At 36.3% G+C, this 20,861-nt stretch overlaps 1 protein-coding gene across 1 annotated transcript in view; it reads right to left on the reverse strand.

Moving 5' to 3' along the window:
* Positions 1–20,861, reverse strand: part of LOC124601081 (N-terminal kinase-like protein) — a 118,310-nt gene that overhangs the window by 18,370 nt on the left and 79,079 nt on the right. The window contains exons 12-15 of the mRNA XM_047136215.1: positions 18,220–18,384; positions 10,829–10,971; positions 5,959–6,087; positions 2,173–2,325 (exon numbers count right to left, since the gene is read on the reverse strand). Coding sequence (XP_046992171.1) covers positions 2,173–2,325; positions 5,959–6,087; positions 10,829–10,971; positions 18,220–18,384 — 590 coding nt within the window. The remainder of the gene's footprint in view (positions 1–2,172; positions 2,326–5,958; positions 6,088–10,828; positions 10,972–18,219; positions 18,385–20,861) is intronic.

Here is a 20,861-nt window from a genome sequence, read left to right on the forward strand (position 1 = left end):
ATAGACATTTTGCCCACTGAGTCACCGTACTTTTGTTCACTCCAAGGCCTCTGTAGACATTCTGCAAGCACCTATGAATATCTGTGATGCTCTGGTTTTTTGTCAGAGGATACTCAATACAACTCACTCCTTGGAATGCACCTCTATTACAGATGCCATTTTGAGGGCCACATATTGTACAGCCAGCTGGCTGTCCAGTCTGCCAAGTGCTGCTGGCAAGAGGGGTGCACTCAGCTCAGGTGAGGACAATTGAGGAGCTACTTGACTGGGAAGTAGTGGTTCTGGTCATGAAAACTGATGAGGGAAAGAGCAGTGTGCTGATCACATGACACTGCAGCTGGTCGGTACCATTGGACCTTCATGGCCTGTTCAGACGGAGTTTAGCATGAACGCCGCCCCCCCCCCCCCCCCCCAATATTATAACATAACAACAAATGAATAAGGAGCATTATGACCACCAGTAGGAAGCCAACCTTTCAATACTACACAAAACCTCAGGTTAGGTGCCATGTCCCACATTCATCCAGCAACTTTGTGATCTTGAAATTGTCACAACATCCTATGCTTAGAGAATTAAGCCCAGATAGGGGCTATTATGAGTAATTAACAATGATGACTTCACGTCATGTTGTTATGCTATGGTCACAACTTGTGACAAGTACAATGCATATTGTAATATATTCCTGGGATTGGTTCTACTTGTATAGGAACTGACAGCTATTACAAACATTCATAAGCACTACATAATGGATTATTTAGCAGCATATGTTTCAAAAGTAGATCATAATACCTTATGTTATAAAATCAATTCTTGAAGTTCATAGGTTTTCATATTATATTTACCATAAACTTGAACACATGAGAATTATTACCATACATTTCTGACATGATTCTAGTACTGTTTAAAAACTACTGGATGATAAAGTGGTGTCGAACGACTTCTTATGCACAATATTGTAATCTCATGTTGTTATTCAGACAATGTTTATGGTTTATCAAAGTATTATCATCCAAATGCTATAATTATGCTATGTAAAACTCTGAATGTGCAGTTCTCTTCTCTGTTCTTTTACATTACATATTCAAGCCAAATATTAACCTGTAATTTACATCTGATGCATTTTCAGATTTGAAATTGGTAATTCAAATTTGCCAAAATTTTTCATCACTGAACAAACAGTTGTGATCTTGGTAAATAAAGCGTTTGTATTAGAACACTTCAAAATTTCTGCAACTGTTTTATTCCAATAGTGTTACAACTGCACACTGTCGCCTGCAAAGTACTTGCCACGGGAAGCGACACAGTGCTGAAAATTGTTCTTCCACTTCTCATAGCAATTATGGAACTCTAATACTGGAATAATCTTCAGCTGGTCAGTTACAGCCATTTGAATGTTGTCCAGTGTTCCACTGCAACATCCCTTGAGGTGCATTTCCAATCCCGGAAACAGAAGAAAACCACAAGGACTCATGCTGGGCTAAAAAGGAGGCTGAGGAGCCACAGGAGTGTTCTTATAGACCAAAAACCAGTTTATTGCAATGCAGTTCCCAATTGTCTTCAATGTTTGGTCTCTGATGAACAGTGGCGTGACTCTAATTCAAATCTGACCCAATGACTCTCGCTGTCAACCGAGGATCTGCATACACAAAATCCTGGTCTCTGTCAACATTTGCATCAGTTCTTGAAACTGAAGGATTTCCACAGTAAAGTCACCTTCAACTGACTGTCTTCCTTCTGCAAATGCCTTAAACCACCAAAAAAAGCTGGACGAATGACAAAATGCTGTCTCCATAGGCCTGCCGAAGTTTTTCAAATGTTTCCCTTGCACTGTGTCCAAGTCTGAGGCAAAATGTGATTGCAAACCGGTGCTTGAAATTTATGTTGCTCATAGTCAGACCGTACAAGCAAAATCACCTACTGTAAAGAAAAGAGCTACGGACAACCGAAGTGACACTAACGCAGTCCAACACGCACTGATGGCTTAACATATTTTCACTTGTCCCCCCATTAAGTCCAGCATCACTAGCTTTATCAGATCGAACATTATGCTATTAGTCTCATTACTTTATTTACATACCTTGTATGATACATTATTTCACTGTAAATTTAGGACAATAGATGCAGCAAGAATTGCATTTTTAGGTCAAAAACAATGATGAAATCTGACTCACAGGTAATTTTACAGTCAGGCCAGCCACTTCATCCTTTGCAGTTTCTCCAAAACTGTAACTACTAGCTGATTTTGTGGCAGCTCCTTCCACAGCAACAAAATCAGGTGAGCCCCAGTCGCCTCCAGAGGTACACGCTTCACTACCTTCTAATGCCTGACAAAACAGAAGCAAAAAACAAACTGTTAGCAGGATGGCTCAATGATCATGCTTTTGAATGTGTGTGTGTGTGTGGGGGGGGGGGGGGGGGGGGGGGGGCACCCGCATATACACAATGAAACTGCCCAAAATAAAAGACCAAGTGACATGACCATGAAGGAATTCTGGCCAACAACAGATTATTTTTGATACTTTTTTTGGGAATTCCTCTGGAGTCTCTGCTTTTTTATGTAACTGGAATGAGGACATATTGCCAACTAATTCTAATAACTATATGGGGAAGGAGGATTTCAAAGTATCTCTTCAAGTTTATTGTAGTCTCCCTTTCCAACAGTACAATGCCATCAGTGTAACACAGATGATTTAGATATGCTCCATTAACATTCATTCCAACTTTGTTCAACATCTACATTAATGAAACAATACATATATGGAAATCAGAATTTCAAAAAGGCATCTACCTAGAGAGGAACATTCCTTTAAATAATTTACTATATGCTGATGATGCAGTGATCCTAGCAGATAAGGAAGATGACCTACAGAAAGGAATCTACTTGCTAAAACAAATAAGTGCAAAATTTAACATGGAAATTTAAAACAAAAGAAGCTAAGACAATAAATGGCTTTTATGGGGAAAGAACCAATCAGAACCAAAATATTGATAGATGAGAAGATTTTGCAGCAAGTAAACCACTTCACTTATCTCAGATGTGAAATGACATATGGCTACAGCAGAGATACTGAAATGTGGAAAAATTAACAGAAACCTAATAAACAAAACCAGGAAAGACACTAAAATTAAATATTACAAAATTGTTGCACTTCCCACAATGCTCTGGGTGATTACCAAGAGACAAGAAAGCCGGATTCAGGCACACGAAATGAAATTCCTTTGAGGTGTTAAAGGTTGCACAATAGAAGACAGGCTAAGAAATCGAGATATCAGAGAAGAACTGCAAATCTTTAGCCCCAATGATAAAATGCGAGATTACAGTAGAAAATAGAACGAACATCTACAAAGAACGGAGAGTGAGAAACTTCCTTTAAAAGCAAGAAATTAGAAGTGCCATGAGAGAAGAGACGGGGGAAGACCCCGACAGAGATGGGTACCGTAACAGGCAATTCCTGTCTAGAACCTGAAGAGGAGGAGAAGAAGAAGAAGAAGAAGAAGAAGAAGAAGAAGATATACTACAGCTAATGTTACATCTGGGATGTTTACATTGTCGTACATTGCCTTAACTCATGAAAATATAAATTTATGCTCTGTTTTCTTCTTACTCTTATTATTTTCAAATGTTTCTCTTATCAAATTTTCATTTGAACTTATCTCAACATCTCAGAGAAATTTCAGTGTTCTTGCTTAACTGAGCATATTAACTTCTGGCTGAAACTCTTGCCCATCTTTTCCTGCATCCCTTTTTTGAAAATCTGACCCATCTCCACATTGAAATTCTCATAATTTAAAGTTTCTGGTTTCCTGATTAGTATGTTTGTTGCTGTCTATATTTGCCTCTCTTTGTATTCTAAATTGTACAAATATGTGACTACTTACAATTCAAAAGTGTTTTAGGACTGTTGCATCCAGTATAGCTTTGTCAATGATAGATAAAATATAGTATATTTAGTTTTTATTTCCATTTGATCCTTGCGAAGTGCAATTTTTAGTTGTTTTCTGCAGAAAGAATGTGCTCTGGATAAAAATGTTGTTGTTCACAGCAGATTTTAAAAATATATGGCCCTCGTCATTTCCTACAAGGAAATGTTCTTTGTTTTTGTCCTAATTTTGCATGAAGCTTCCACATTATCATGTTGTAGCAGAAACTGCCATCGTTTATCAATTTCTGTCACTCTTTGTTTAGTGTCTTCTCCTTGCACATCAAAATTTGGGCACTCTAGTGCATACACATGATTTATTTCCATGGACTATATTTTGTTTATTTTTAAAACTAGCCCTGATGTTCTATTTGAAATTCCTTAAGTGCATGTAATATTTTGAATTTATTAAATTTTTTTTTTTAATTTTCTTGTTTACAATACATCTTATATATGAGTTTCCTCCCTATTCTGTTCCTTTGGAATAAACACCTGTCCTGATGTTAATTTTACTCACTCTTCATATTTTGAAGTAATTTAGATAACCCTGATGTTCCATCCTCCAATTCCACTGCCTTATCTTCAGATACACCAACATGAACACAAAGCTAAACACAAAATAGTAGTACAAGTCTATATTCCTAAGAGGACTGCAAGATGATGAATTGATTGAAAGAATGTATAATGAGACAAAAAGAAACTGTTCAACGGAGACAAAAATAATTGTGATGGAGGACTGGAATTTGATAGTAGGAAAAGGAAGAGAAGGAAAAATAGGAGATCACAGACTCAGTGAAGGGAATGAAAGGGAAGCCACCCGGTAGAATTTTTGTATGGAGCACCATTTACTCATTACAAACACTTTGAGAAATGTGAAAGAAGACACATGGAGACACTATAGAGTTTCATGTAAATTCTTCATCTAATTCCCTCAGCATCTCCATTAACTTTGTCTTTCTGTTGTTGATTTTCATCTTATAACGTCTTTTTGCAACGATATCCATTTTATTCAACTGGTCTTACAAAGTATTTTGCTGTCTGACAGAATTACAATGTTGTTGGAAAATCTCAAAGTTTTCATTTCTCCTTCCTGAACTGTTACAGCTTTTCTAAATTTCTCCTTGGTATTCTTTACTGCTTGCTGAAGTACAGGTTGAATAACATTGGTCATAGACTATGAACTTGTCTCATTCCCTTCTCAAATACCACTTCTCTTTCATGTCCTCTGACTCATCAAAGCAGTCTGATAGTAGTGTAAGTCATAGAGAACCTATCCATCTCTGTATTTTCAATATTTTCAGAATTTCAAATATAGGTCTGCTTTTCTTAAATTTATTTTCCAATAAAGTCATACAGTCAGCATTGCCTTGCACTTTCCTATATTTCTCCAGATCCCAAATGGATCTTTCCTGAGTCAGCTTCAATCAGTTTTTCCACTCTCCAGAAAATAATGTGTGTCAGTATTTTGCAACCATGAACTATTAAACTGATAGTTTGGGAATATCCAAACCTGTCATCATCTGCCTTCTTTGAAACTGGAATTCTTACATCTTATTTTTTACTGTCTCCTATATCTTGCACACCAAGTGGAACAGTTCAGTCATAGCAGGCTCTTATGAGGATCTCAATAATTCTGAAGAAATGTCATCCACTCCAGAGACTGTGTTTCGACTTAGGTATTCCAGTGTTCCTCTCATTTTTCTACAGTACTGAAGTTTATTCCCCTTGTACAGCGTTCCACATTTATCCACATCATACAAAAAACAGTATGTATGGTGAAATCAACCACTGACCTTTTTTGAATCAACTTTCCTAACATAAACTGTAATACTCACTGCAACATTAAACAAAGACAGCAGACAGAGATTAGACAATGAGGGGACAAAAAAAAAAAAAAAAAAAAAAAAAAAAAAAAAAAAAAAAAAAAAAAAAAAAAAAAAAAAAAAAAGAGTGGATTCCAAAGACGTACAGGATAGTCATAACTAATTGCTTGTTTACTGAACAAAGATTTTATTTTAAACATTAAAAACAACTTACAGGCTCTTCTTCAAGACTGCCCCATTCATCCATGTCCCAGCCATCAGTTCCTTTCCGGTCTGTTCTACCACTTATCTGCCCAGGTAATGGACTGCGAGGTTCTGTCATTCCTATCTGGCCACTAGGAGCCTGTAAAATAAAATCTTGGTTAAATAAGCTCAATGGATTTAAACTTTGAAGTTTAAAGCCCCAGTAACTTAATAATGTGTTAGCAGCTACGTAGCTAAATGACAGAACTGTTATCTTTTCTCTGATATGATCTATCAAGAACACCACACTTCCTGCAAATGGTGCAAATGGCCGAGGCAGAAATTTTCTAGTGTCTGTGTCACTACAATACAATCTACACATGTATAAGCACTTTTAGTGTTGTGCATGTTGTTTCATGCAGTATAAGATGTTACTTTTGATAAGAAATAGATATCTGAATTATATACTGGTTTGCTGTGAAGGTCATGCACTTAGCAGGAAGGGAAACACAAGGACACAGTTGGAGTTACTCTAATGAATAATTTAAGCTGCTTTACAGTGTTGCTAGGGTACTTATCAACAAGGTGATATGTATCTCAATTAAAACTGGTCCTCGATATTTTGAATAAACTTTTGGTTCATTTTTTGTCAAAATCAGCATGTGTCCCAAAATTAATTTCCAACTTCATGCAACAAGTCCAAATGCATCTTCAACTATTGTACAAGATTTACTGGACAGCTCGATCACACACTGGCTGTAACATATTTCAAATCAAGCACGCAGGTTTCAGTTTTCCCTGATGGGCTAAACAACTCTTTTGTAATAACGTGATGTGTCTATCCCAAGTAAAGTTTAAATGAAACTGGATTTACTCTCCATTCAGGTCAAGATCACAAAACAAAATTCACCACATAGGTCAGAGAACTGTACACACACACACACACTTTTAGCACTCATCTCAAAGTAAAAGCTGCACATAAATTCACACTTTTTTAAGCATACAAAATTCTAAACACCTTTATATTAAACAAATAAATTATGACATGTAATTAATAATGAAACATTTCCGATCCTGAATAACCTTCAAGAACTTTTACTTCATAATCAATAAAATTTTATCACCGGAGAGAAATTATAAGTTTTCTAAAACAGATTCAGATTACAGTCAACTCGAATCTGGACGATGACGTCACAAATCGACACTTGCTTAGAATGAACGAAATACCTGTACTGAAAAATATGGTCCATTGTAATTTACTGACTTTAACAACAAATTTGGTGCCCCTTGCTTCGCTACAATAAGTACCAGCCAAGAAAGGCAACACTGTATGGTTACATTTTTAGATTCATAAAACCTTGGGAGACTTGCAGGGTCAGTAAAAATCAAGAGGTTGTGAAATGGTACACTCTTGGTAGAAATACAGGGTGTTTATAAAGGAATATCAGGGTTTTAATGCTTTATAATATTTATTACATTAAACTTACAGTTATAAATGATATGTCAAATGAAAGAGCAACTCCAACAGTTTTACCAAGAACCTTATAAATGTTCAATGTGAGCACCATTTGTCATTTGATTGGTGAACTTCACTGTACCCAGGTGCTGGATAGGCCGCAAGGCGCGCAATAACAGGGGTTTCTTTGCATGGCCTCCACGTTCGCCCGACCTAATGCCATGCGATTTTTTCCTTTGGGGCTTCATCAAGGATCGTGTGTACGTGTCTCCGCTACTAGCAGACCTCCCTGAATTAAGAAACTGGATTGAAGGAGCTGTTGCTACAATCACTGAAGACACATTTATCAATGTTTGGGAAGAACTCGACTATAGACTTGATGTGTGCCGTGTGACAAATGGTGCTCACATTGAACATTTATAAGGTTCTTGGTAAAACTGTCTGAGTTGCTCTTTCATTTGACATATCCTTTATAACAGTAAGTTTAATATAATAAATATTATAAAGCATTAAAACCATGATATTCATTTATAAACACCCTGTAGTTTGAGCTACTCAATGAGGAGAGTAGCTGGTGAACTCCATAAGAAAGCATGCACTGTACCAAAACTACAAGAGTACATAGCAGTGAGTTTCATCAATCCAAAAGTTGAGCCTTACATATTTAATCCAATGTGTTGTATTAAGGTCCCAACAATTCAGTCATTCAATAACGGCATACTCAATGTATACAGTACTCCAACATGAAAATGGTCATTTAGGGACACTCCTGTAAAACTACCACCTAAGCAAAAAACAACCTGCACTGACAACCAAGGATGGAGGTTAATGAAAGTGCAATGACCTGCATCTGTACATGCAACTGTGTATCTGTAGCAGTGATTAACCAGCAAGTATACCTAGAATTGAACAGCCACAACAGTAAAACAAAGTACAAGAATAACACACCTCTTCAGCAGGCAGACAGAAGAATCAAAAGACTGCTACTTGTAACACAGTTTGATCAATATCTCCAAAATCAAAACAAGGGAGTAAGAATACCAGACCTAAAAGGTCAAACAATAATGGAAAATCCTGGCTGGAGCAATACGGAAAATAAGGGAAAAACAACCACTCGCCTATAGCAGATTGATACGTGGAGCACAGTAACACATAACATAAAAAAGCATTCACACTAGCTTTTGAGCACTAGCCCTTTTGCTAGCACTAGTACACACATACATACAACCAGATACCTAAACACTTAGTTCTGCCACCATGGCCACAGGAGTGTGTGTTTGGGTGTCAGTGTGGTTTGTGTGTGAATGTGTGTACTACTGCTAGAAAAAGCACTAGTGTGAATGCTGTTTTCTCTTATGTGTTACTGTGATCCATGAACTGATCTGCTAGAGGTGAGAAGACCTTAAAAGTTTGGCACAAAGATATCAGGCTATGTAACCTTGGTCTTGTCAGACAGATTTTGTGGTCAACAGATAACGCAGAACATGGAGACATTGATATCTGGTGAGACACACACCTAGTACTGGGTAGACACCCCTCATCGCAGCAAGCCTGTAAACTATTACCCACAGCACAGAGACCTGAATACTGTAATATTGCTCATCTGCCAATGGAATGATTTTTTAATAAACGCCTGAGAGCAATGGCATACTTTGGATATTTAACTGATTGTCCTTTTGAGATGGGTGTGTATCATGTCCGTGTTTTTGCATGAAGGTTGGAGCACATCTCCACCTCAGTTTCTTTGGAAACTTAAAATTTATGCTTCCATTCAGGTTTATGAAACTATACGCAACTCCTTCAGGATTTTTTCACCTCACTACTAGGTTGGTGGGCCATGCAACAGGGGAAGAGGAGTTCCTGGTGGTGCGGGACATTACTCGTAATTTGCAACTGGTGAGGCCATCTGTCTGGCTGTCGTATCTCAGATAAGGTACTCTGAGGGGAGAAGTTAGCCTGAACTGAACAGTGCACTACCTTCTTACACTAGGGAGTGACTATGATTAAAACATGTAAAAAAGTTAATTTCTTGACAGAAGCTACATCAGTTTATGCAAGTGAGGTGCTCTTGCAGAAATCACAATGTAGAAGACAAACGTGTCTCCAATATTATTAGTCCTATTAATGAAAATTCTTCCTTAATATTTTAAGACTAAAGTACCAGAGCCAACCTGTGTGTTGCATTTTCTGTGGCTTATGTGGGTTCTCGTAACAAAGATCTCCCCTTGATATTTTTTTCATGGCCAAATTCGTCCTACTTTTTTGTAAGTCATGTAATTGGGAAAAATTTGTGGCATATTAATATTAAATGTGGCCAGGAAATCATCTACATTAAATTAACCCTCCAGTGTGCATGCCTTTGTATAAAGTGTGCCAATAATTAATATCATTATTTTGCACTGTTCCATTGTTGTTTTACAATTGTGAGGCCATACTATTCTTTTATTATTGCTCCAGCTAACACAGTTATAAGTCATGTTGTCATACATCCAAGTCAGCAGTAGTAATATAAATGAACAGGAAGCTAGGTGACAGAAAATTTATGACCCATGCAAGAAAATTACCCAGACACTGAGCTAATAGCAAAATCCCGCAATGAGGAAGTTATCTATATGAGATAATTAGTAACCAATTAGGGATCTGATGCAATTGTGCAGTTTGACGCTTTGAGTGGTCGTTACTGTGATGTAACACTTGTATGCTACAACAGTGATATAATGAAAGGTTTATTTTATTGTTGTTTAATTAAACAGTGATTTAGTTTATATAATGTAAGTTTATTTTGTCACTATGTAATTAAACTTTAACTTTGCTCTTACATAATTAGCTTGGTAACATGTAAGATAGTTATTTTTTAAATGTGTACAAAGTGCAATGGGGCCCACTAATGTTATGAAAAACGATGTGCCTGTTCGAGGGTTGAAAATGTGGCTCTTGTTGAGAAACAATATTATCAAAATTGTCTATAATTATGTTCCTTGACTTATGTTTCGATACCGCAAAAATCAACAAGAAATCACATAGTGGGTGCTTGGTGTCTGCATGGGTAAGAACGAAAACTAAGAAATACATAAGTCCAGATCAAATTCTTGCTAGGTCCTATGGTCAGCTTTATCATCTCTTGAAAAACCTTGTCAATATGAAAAAGATTATGTTACTATGTGGGTTTTATTCCTCAGAGGGCCACTAGTTGCATGAGGTGGTTTTCATGTTAGATGAATGCAAGGTCATAACATGTCCAATAGAAAATGTCTAGTGAAGTGCTTGGGGTTCACATAAAAAATATGGTTGACAACTCTTACTTTTTTAACCAGCAGACATACCAAGGATTTCAATGATGTATTATACATATCTCAGACTCTTTCTTTTGGAAAGAAATAACTGTTGTATCTGAACAAATTAGGTATTACTCAGATTTTTGATTACACTATGTTCTAATAGTTACCTCCATGTCTCCCCAGTTTTCTGTGTCCCATGTTTCATCATAGTCAGACACTGAATCACCACCTTTACTTTCTTCTTGTTCCAAGGATGTCATTGATGTTACACTTGATGTAGTAGTGGATATGCTACTGCTTGATGGCTGTTCTAAAAAGAAAGAAAAACAATAATTCAGGATTTTCTTTGGGTTAAGATACGGGATGCTTAGTATTCCAAGATACAAATATTGAACCTTGTATCATAATATAAAAACATCACCAATGCTGTTTTTGGTATTAGTTCTAGAATATTTGATATCTTGTTAGGTAGGCCCCTATAACGAAGCCAAAGTGAGTGAGAATCAGAAAAGACACAATAAAAAGCACAGAGAAAATAAATATATAACCATGAAATACAAACAAAGGAAGAACGGTAAACTAGGGTTTATCCCCCTGTTGATAACGAGGTATCTGAGACAGAGCAAAAACTGGGGCAGGACAGGGTTGTGAAAAGAAAGTAACCATGTCGTTTACAAAGAAAACATCCCAGTGTCTTCCTTAAAAAAATGTGGATTTGATACCTGCTGCTGCTGGATGCAAGTCCTGTACCTTAAGCAACTGTCCACCTCGCAAGATGCAAACAAATGACATTGGACAAAGACAGACGTTATATTTCAAACAAGATTAAAGGAAAATGCACAAACAGAATCATTAAAAATTATATATATTAAAAGATAAGAAAAACCTAATTGTTAAATCACATTCTTGTGTAGCTAAGTTATTTGTACAGCCTGAAAGAAAATACACAAACAAGTAATATACTGTCTATTACTGAAACCAGAATGGGACAGGAATGCAAGACATTAAGCACCAACATGTTAGAGGTAAGAGGGGGAGTAAGAATTGGTGGAAGTGTAATTCTGTAACATTGTTACTGCCTGTTATTACCTCTATTTACTAATCTGTAAGTTGTTATTGGCTTTCCTCATATTTTCTATAGTTCTTAAAAATTGTGACCAGTCACATAAAATACTGTAGCTTCTATTATTGTGAGTACTAAAGATATTACAGAAACATATCAACATCCAAAGAAAACCCTATTTAGATATCATGAAAATTCTCCATCATGGATGTACACAGGGCAATGAAAACACACAAAGCAATATATTAGTGCAACAACAAGTGCTATTGCCCCTTGCATGCAAACAGATCAATGTTTCAGCAACATACATAATTCTGTAGATATGGACAGTGCTATTAATGAGCCTGAAGTAAGGATTCAATGAACCACGGTAAAAAAAAACAACCCACCACATCACCATGTAATCTCAGTACAATGCTGTGCTACTGTGGCCAATCATAGAGCAGAAATATATATTGGTGGTTTTCCATTAACTGTGATGCCTATCCAAAACACAACTCAACATGCACCGTAACAGTAACATTACAATATGTTTTGATTATACTAACATGGTAGTCATTTTCTCTGTATCACCTAGTGTTCTAAATAACTTGTTAGACTCACTAGGATTCAACTGACAAATGAAGCATATACCCAACATGTAACAAACCTGCTTCCTTCTGCATAAGCTTCTTCTGTACATCCATGATGGAGAATTTGCATGATATCTAAATAGGGTTTTCTTTGGATGTTGATATGTTTCTGTAATATCTTTAGTACTCACAGTAGCTGTGTTGGCTCCAAAACTGGCTGAAAGATGTTAGTTATGCTAACAATATATAGCAGTATTGTGGTCAGCACCAGAAGTAGATTTAAAACACTTTAATTACACACTTGGTGTACGGCATTCACTGATATGGCCAGTTTTGGGTCTCTCACAAAGTTTGAATGAAAGGAAAGATTGTTACCTATTATCCTATAACACACATCAAGTAGAATGGCGCTTCCGCATGTGGAGACAGAGCAGTAGGGAAACATGGAGAGGATGAGATCTGTGCATACATGACAGCACAGAGCGCGTAAACCAAGGACATGGTGCCAAACTGTGTTGCTGCAGACAACAATCAGGTTAATCTGCCTTTGGTACACTGTATTATGCATTCAAATTTACACTGGGAATAACAAATTTTAAAACCAATTTCAGTCTATCATCTTGACAGAAATCTTACTTCACGTCTTGACAATCACAACAAAATAAACTTCAAGCACAAAACAAAGTCATTATACTTGCTTGACAACTGCTTCTGCTCCATAGAATTTTTAAAAATGTGTATATGGTTGTGTTTCACTGTAGTTAAGTGTGATCACTGTGTGCAAGAAAGAATTACTGGTAGCAAACACTAATGTAAATAGATATTGTAAAAGTGGTCAGTATGTTGTCACATTCGCTGTCAATGGGCCTTTGAGTGCCAACTAATTTTTTCAACATTGCAGTGAGAGAAAACATTTATAATCCATTGAACATGGAAACAATTAACCATCTTCAATGAATAACTCGAGGAAATGCTCACCGATGACATTGAAACCCAATGATATCTTGACACTTAACTGTTTCTGTCATTTTAACCGATTTTACAATTCGTGCCTTGAGAATGAGAGGGATTTACCTGTGGGAATATCGGATTTTTTTACAAATTTATCCGGTCACATTCTCATGAGTTATTAGAGCATACAACAAGTTAGGAAAAGCTTAATTTCTACTTGGGCAATATTGAACATTATAATCTGCTTCTTCAGAGGATGCAAATTCCCAATCAATAAAGGCTAGGATGTTCTCATATATTATGTGTGCAACTGATATGCTGACAAACACATTTTTTAAGCCAAGAGTCTTTAAACTAAGAAATATTATTACTTTGCTTTGTTCCAAAGTCTACACTGTAATACCATAGTCTCTGTTATCTGAGTTGTGTCCAAACCATCTGATTGTAAATTTGTAAATTTACGATGGTAGGTTAAAGCCTTATATCAATCTTTACTACACTACAAAGTATTCTTTCTGAAGCATTTGGATATGCTGCACAGACTGGGCCCTCACTGAGGGGTGGGGTGGGGTGGGGGGGGATGTTATCTGCTGCTTCCTGTACAAGCGATTCAATGTCTGTTATCTTAAATGATTTTTCTTTTTCTCCCACATAACCTTCAACCTTTGCCCTAATTAATTCCATGGGATTATACCGACAGTGATATATGGGCAAATTCTCCCCAGTACTATTCAAGCTGGTATTAGAGAATGCAGTAAGATCAACAATCACAAACCCAGGAGGCAATATTTACAATAGATTTCTGCAAATCTTAGTCTATGCAGATGATTTAGTAATAAGTGCTAGAAGTACGGAGGGGCTCACATCAGCCTTCAAAGAGTTTGAAGCCACTGCCAAGAACCTTGGTTTAGAAATTAGTGTGAGAAAATCTAAGTATACGCTAACTGAGAGTGTTAGAAGAAAAACAGACACTCTACAGTTAGAAGGGTACAGCTTGGAAAGAGTAGATAGCTTTATTTATCTTGGCTCAGTAATAACATCAGAAAACAAAGTGAAGGCAGATATAACAAACTGAATTAAGGCTGCTGACAGATCATATAGAGCACTATACACCATGCTCAAAAGTAAGAAACTAATTAGGAGACTAAAGCTGACACACTACAAAACAGTGATCAAACCAGTTCTTATGTATGGCAGTGAAGCATGGGTACTGATGGAGGCTTTGGAGAAGCAGCTAAATATATGGGAAAGGAAAGTGCTGAGGAAGATTTTTGGTCCTGTGACAGAAGGTGAGATATGGAGAATTAGGACTAATGAAAAAATAAGACAAAGAACCTGATTTGGTAACCTCAATCAAAATGGGAAGGCTAAGATGGTTAGGACATGTCCAGCAGATGACAGAAGAAAGGCTCCCAAAGATGAGGGGACATCCTGGCGGTAGAAGAAGGAGAGGATGACCACATGTGAGATTGCTGGAAGATGCGGAAGCCAACCTGAGAGCAGTGGGAGTGAGGAGGTGGCGCAGATGTGCTGAAGACCGAGACAATTGGAAATCTGTGACTGAGGAGGCCAAGGTCATCAGAGGACCGTAGTGCCACGGAATAAGTAAGAAAGACATGTGGGTAAATGCAAAACTGTGTGACCACATTCACATGCATGAAAATCATGTATGTATATTCTGTTGCGTAACTTATTTAAATTAACAAGCTGCAGGAGTTCAGCACAAGTCAGGTTTATATTGTGTGAAATATTTTTATTTTTACACCAGGGCAAAATATCCCCTTTCTTGGTGTTTGTACTTTGTGTTTTATTGGTAACAGTTGTATGATAAATAGCATGGTACATCACAATAACTGACTTTGAAGCACGGTATGACAAGAATTGTTCGGTGAACCACTTCACGAAACTGACAGCTTTCATTTTTGATTGGTAGTCACTGCTTTTCCCTACACCTAAATAAAAGTTTACTCTCAGTGACAAAACTAGAAGAAGAGCCAGCATGCAGAATAATTATCTGAGAACCTATTCCTACTGGAACTTTAAAAACTCCAGTACCATCACTCATGTTCAAGCAGCATAAGCAATACAACCCATCTGTGTTACAAGTTTCTTGGGATTTCGATGTTTTCCAGGCAACATGAAACCAGTTTTTCCTAAGGTTCCTACAGCTCTGATGCTTTCATTTACAATTCTGTTTAGAGTCCTCTTGATGACACCACATGCTTCTGATTCACCCATGTTTCATCAAGGTAATACACTGCTGGGTTGCCTCCTCCTCTTGTACTGCACATCTTTATAAGGGATGTGGTTCTTGTAGCATCTATATCGCTTCTTTCAACTAAAAACTCTCTTCTTAACATATTTGAAACCAATATCTTTTAAAATTTTTTACACTGATGAAGCACTACCTCTGAAGCCAATTTTCTCATTCATAACTGTACCAAATTTTTCTGATGTTTGGTGTTACCATATGGAGAGCTTTAAAACACCATTGTCAATACCACCCATTTGTGTTACAGGTTTCTTGCGATACTGACGCTTTCCAGGCAACACAAAACCAGTTTTTCCTAATGACATGAAACCAACTTTTCCTAAGGATCCCACAGCTCTGATGTTTTCATTTCAGTTCTATTCACAGTTCTCTTCCTGAAACCACACGTATCTGCAGTCCATTCTTGTGTCTTCTAATGTCGACAGTATGAGACCCACTTTCAAATTCATGTTTGAAAAAGTTATAAGTGTGGTAAATAATCTGCCTCACCTGCTTGTGAAGCACTTCATGTTCATTGCCATCACCTGACCTTTTTTAACCATATCAAAACATTTACAGACACACATTCACAGCTACATTGCTACAACAAGAAGAAGAAGAAGAAGAAGAAGAAGAAAGAAAGAAAAAAAAAACAGACACTGTTGAATGAATAATGTGGTTGTCGTGAAGTACAGCAACAGTGCAGCATGCAGCAGACATATTTTCACCATCTAGCTGCAACTCGCGACTGGTTGCCCAGAAAGAGAATGAATCTTATTGGATTCCAGTAGTTGAAGGAGGGGGATGGGCAGAACAGCTGAAAATTGGGCTGCCTTCCTACATGATGCTGAGTTTAGTGCAGTATTCAAGCAACACAGCTCAGTGGTTCAAAATGACTCACATGTGACAAAAATTTGATGTATCTGTTCACCATAGCACTGGTCTCATACACATTTAACAAACTCCAAAACAATTAAGATAGCGCACAAAAATAATCAGTAAATCTGTCAACACTGTCCTGCTAACCAGTCACTGTTCATAGGAGTCAATAATCATTGTGTTCCTCTAATAAGTTCTCACTCAGAATTAATTAGTACTTACTGTCACAGAAGTCATGAATTAAACCTACGAGTGGGAGGAAATTAACTGTACACAATATATGCAAATATTTCAGAATGTTAGTTATTGTACTATGGCACATTGCTCGCGATGAGAGACACAGATGTTGCTCCATTTACTCTACGACTGGCCAATCTCAGATGTGCTAGTTCTATATATAGTCTCGCCTATGAACTATATCTTTTACACTACTCATTACTGATGGAACCATCTTAAATAAAATATTTTGTGACCCTCAAAATATTGAGCTTTCTAATTAGTGAGTTAATTAAAAAATGCTGCATGTCAAATGGAACATTTCAACAAAATTTAATGCCAAAGTTCAGAACCTAACAGTAATGTTGATATAATTTGTAATTGAAGTTAGCAATGGTCTGAAGCTCTAATATTAATTAATTTGAAGGTAATTAGTTTCAGACAGTTTTAGGTACCTTAAGGAAAAGTTGAAGATATGTATTTTCAAGTGATAGGTGTTAATATGCTGAAAAATATTTCTTAATGCTCACAAAATATTAAGGTCATATTATATTAACCTTTTCAATTAACAATATTTCATAATTAACAAAGTTTATGAGTTAACTAATTAGATCACTGAAACTATAACAGCAAGTAGTATTTAATGAGCAATGAAATTCAATGGGACTAAGTTTGTTTATGAATCTGAAAATACTGTGCACTCTCTGGGTACACTATTATAATCTCATTACCATAGTCTAGGAGACATTTAGAAAATCTTGGGAGGTAGAAAAACATAGCAAATGAGACTGGACACTCAACTTGCTTCATCTCAAATGGGTTATAGATTTTTCTCTTAATTTGCACTAATGTAGTACATACTTAGATGTAATGAATGTTGCTATAGTTCAATGAAGCTTTAAAAGCCTACTGAATACTGTATGACAGTGCCAACCATTGAGCAGTGCCATTAATGCAACCAGTTAGAGCAGAAGACAAGAATTCTCTCTGTACTGCAGCATTTGGCATAAAAAATTATGGCAACAACAAATTATGTATCTTTGGAAACTAATAACAACACTAATACTCACTGCACTACATTTGTAGGGAGGTATCATCCAGTTTTAATAAGCAAGTAAGGCACACATGCTGTACTGTGGGGTCATGTGGGGGCGGTATGGTCAGAAATGAACACACTTCATACACTGTGATTGCAGTGTAGACACTTTTATTGTTCTAAGATGACTGTTGAAACTGGTGTGTCTACACTACAATTGAGGCATATGAAGTGTGTTCATTTCCATTAATAAGCAAGTGTGAAGAAATGAACATTTATTTATCGATAAATTCATGTGTTTATTGGAATGATGTCATACTGTGCTATTCCTGGTTTGAATAATGCACACTATATTTGCACCACACACATGAATGTATCAGCAAACAAATGTTCTTTCATCACAGTTCCTTCTTACAAATCTTAGTGAAGTAACACCAGGCTATAACTGCTGTGAATCTTTTTGCCCATAAGGAGAATTATTCAACAAACTACTTCTATAGCTGAAAAAGCCCTTGAGTATTATGGTAATCATGGGTAAAATAAATAATTTATTGAAATGTACTGTAGTTACGTTATAAATGACAGCATACCAAGAGAACCTGGCTTGCTCAGAGTTTTGCTCGCCATTGGTGTAATTGACTTCACGGTATCAGATTGGCTGCGATAAAATTTGGCAGTTACAGCTGTTACAGCCCACCCTGCCCAGGTTGCTGCAGCATTTGACAAGCTTGGTGTCGCAGTATGGACATCAGCCTCTGAAAAAATAAAAATATTTATTTCTATTTAAGAAGTCTTATAAAACTGCATAAAAATTAAGGTTTTCTTTTGTGTTTCTTCCTTTTCATTTGCATTCATTAATTCCATTAGTGCTATCATGGTTTCTGAATAAATATTTATTTCAAACTATTTTCATGGTAGAAATTTTAAATTTGTTCCCAATCAAGCATCCCCAGCTTGTGTCATATACATTTGTTTCAAATTGGTTGTCAGATTTTAGATGAAATTCATAGAAAAAATATCAAAGTAACACTGTACTTGCCCAAATGAGTGCCACAGATTAGATACTGTTTTAATATATACAAATCATCTTATGGATAACATAGGAAGCTCTTTAACTTTGTTCACAGAGGATTCTGTTGTATATAGATTACGTTACAAAGTCACAAAATTATAGAGAAAAGCTAGAAGACCTGCAGAGGATCAACACCTGCTGCATATACTGGCACTGACTTTCAACGTAAACAGAGGTAACAGTTACTGTGCATATACAGATAAGGACAAACATTACTGTCTGAGCAAACAATTTGAGATAAATCACTAAAACATTCATAATCATTATCTGACAAAGAATTTATGTCCAGAACCATTTAAAGTCTAATTACCATGTACTACTACTTGCAAGAAAGGCAGATACTACATGGAGATCTTTTAGAAGAATCCTCACGAACTATCACTCACTCACAGAGGATGTAACTTATAAAATACCCCTTCAATTAACTCTTGTCAATTGCTCATCCATCTGAGATTCTTATGTGGTTACAAATAGATAATATCTAAAGGAGAGATATGAATTCTGTCATAGGTTCATCTGGTTAAGTGCTCGAGCATAAAGGATAAGTTTACCGTTAACATCTTGAGAATATACATTTGAAGAAGAGTCAAGCAGAGTATTGCTTCCTGCCACACACACACATCTTGTGAAATGACCACAATGATAAAAAAATTGGGATTATAAGAATACTACTGACAATTTATTTTAATTTTAGTTTTTAGTATGTTCTGTGAATCATATTCATGTTAGTTCAGCAAGATGCGGAATATGGCAATAGGTTTACACATATAACATATCTTCTCTGCGAAAGCATGGATGCAAGCTGGACACTTAGATAACTGCACCTTTCTTTTAATTTTGGCCTACAGTAAAAATCTGATACATGAAACCCAACCAAAAGTGTAATATCGACTCAAATTTATCTATGGAATAGGAATTGTCGAGAAGAAGAGATTTAAATTTGTTTTTAAAACTTTCACTATTTGTCAGCAGCTTTAATCCACAAGGCAGATGGTCAAATATTCTCACAGCTGCACACTTTGTTCCTCTCTGTACAAGAGTAAGGAGATTATTTTTGTTCCAAATGTTATATTTATGAATGCTACTATTATTTTCAAATTGTGCCCAATTCTTCACAACAACTTTCATGAGAGAGTAAACGTAATGTGAGGCTGCTGTTAGCTACTAGTATATCTAATGTTACTAACAGTTGTTTCAGGATAGACACCAGGTATTTCTGTACAGCATATGCCTGTGCAATGAAAATTTTGTATCTATATGTGGAACTTCCCCAGATAATTCCATATTAATGAATGAAAGTATGCAAAGTAAGCTAATTTTTTAATGCTTTCATCGCCAAAATCAGCAATCACACATAGAGCAAATGTAGGTGAATAAGTGTGTTTGAGGACATCGATAATATTTGATTTCGAATTCAAATGTAAATCCAAGAATTTTGAACAACCCATTTCCTTTCTGTGATACTGTATTGTTAGTGATGATATGTCTTGCTCTGCACATAATTTAATTACCTGTGTTGTTTCTATATTAGGTGGTAGACCCTTTTCCAAGAACCAATCAATAATATTTTTTAATGTTTTATTTATTACTCCTCCTGTTGTTGCAGCTCTGATGGATATGATTACGATGCCTGTACCATCAGCAAAATGGACTATTTCTTCTTTATCAGTGTAAGATGAAAGTTAATTTTTATATAGCAAAAACAGGAATGGTTCCAGAATTAAATGTGATGGACTGCCAGTAGTAATTTGTGAATTCTCTGAAGATGATTCATCATGAGATCTGCATAAGCTACCATATTTAGTTTCTTAGAAGCTAAATATGAACTGAATCACATTTTCGCTCAAAAGCCCAACAACTGAGTTTTTACAAAGAAAGTCTGTGATTTGCACAGTAAAATGGCTTGGACAGGTCACAAAAGATCATGCTAGATTAAATCTTGACATTCACATATTTTTGTATACAACCACTGAAATGGTAGACAGCATAATCAATGGGGCGACCTTTGAATCTTACAACTGCAGAAATGCTCAACCACTCTTAAGTACATTACCTTCTATTAAAATTTTGAGAAAAATAAGTTAATAGTTTGTTAATATATCTGTCCTAATACATTTCTTAAAAGTGAGTATAAAAAGGGTACACTTTAGTCTGTCTGAA

The sequence above is a fragment of the Schistocerca americana genome, chromosome 1 (assembly GCF_021461395.2).
Source record: "Schistocerca americana isolate TAMUIC-IGC-003095 chromosome 1, iqSchAmer2.1, whole genome shotgun sequence".
NCBI lineage: Eukaryota > Metazoa > Arthropoda > Insecta > Orthoptera > Acrididae > Schistocerca > Schistocerca americana.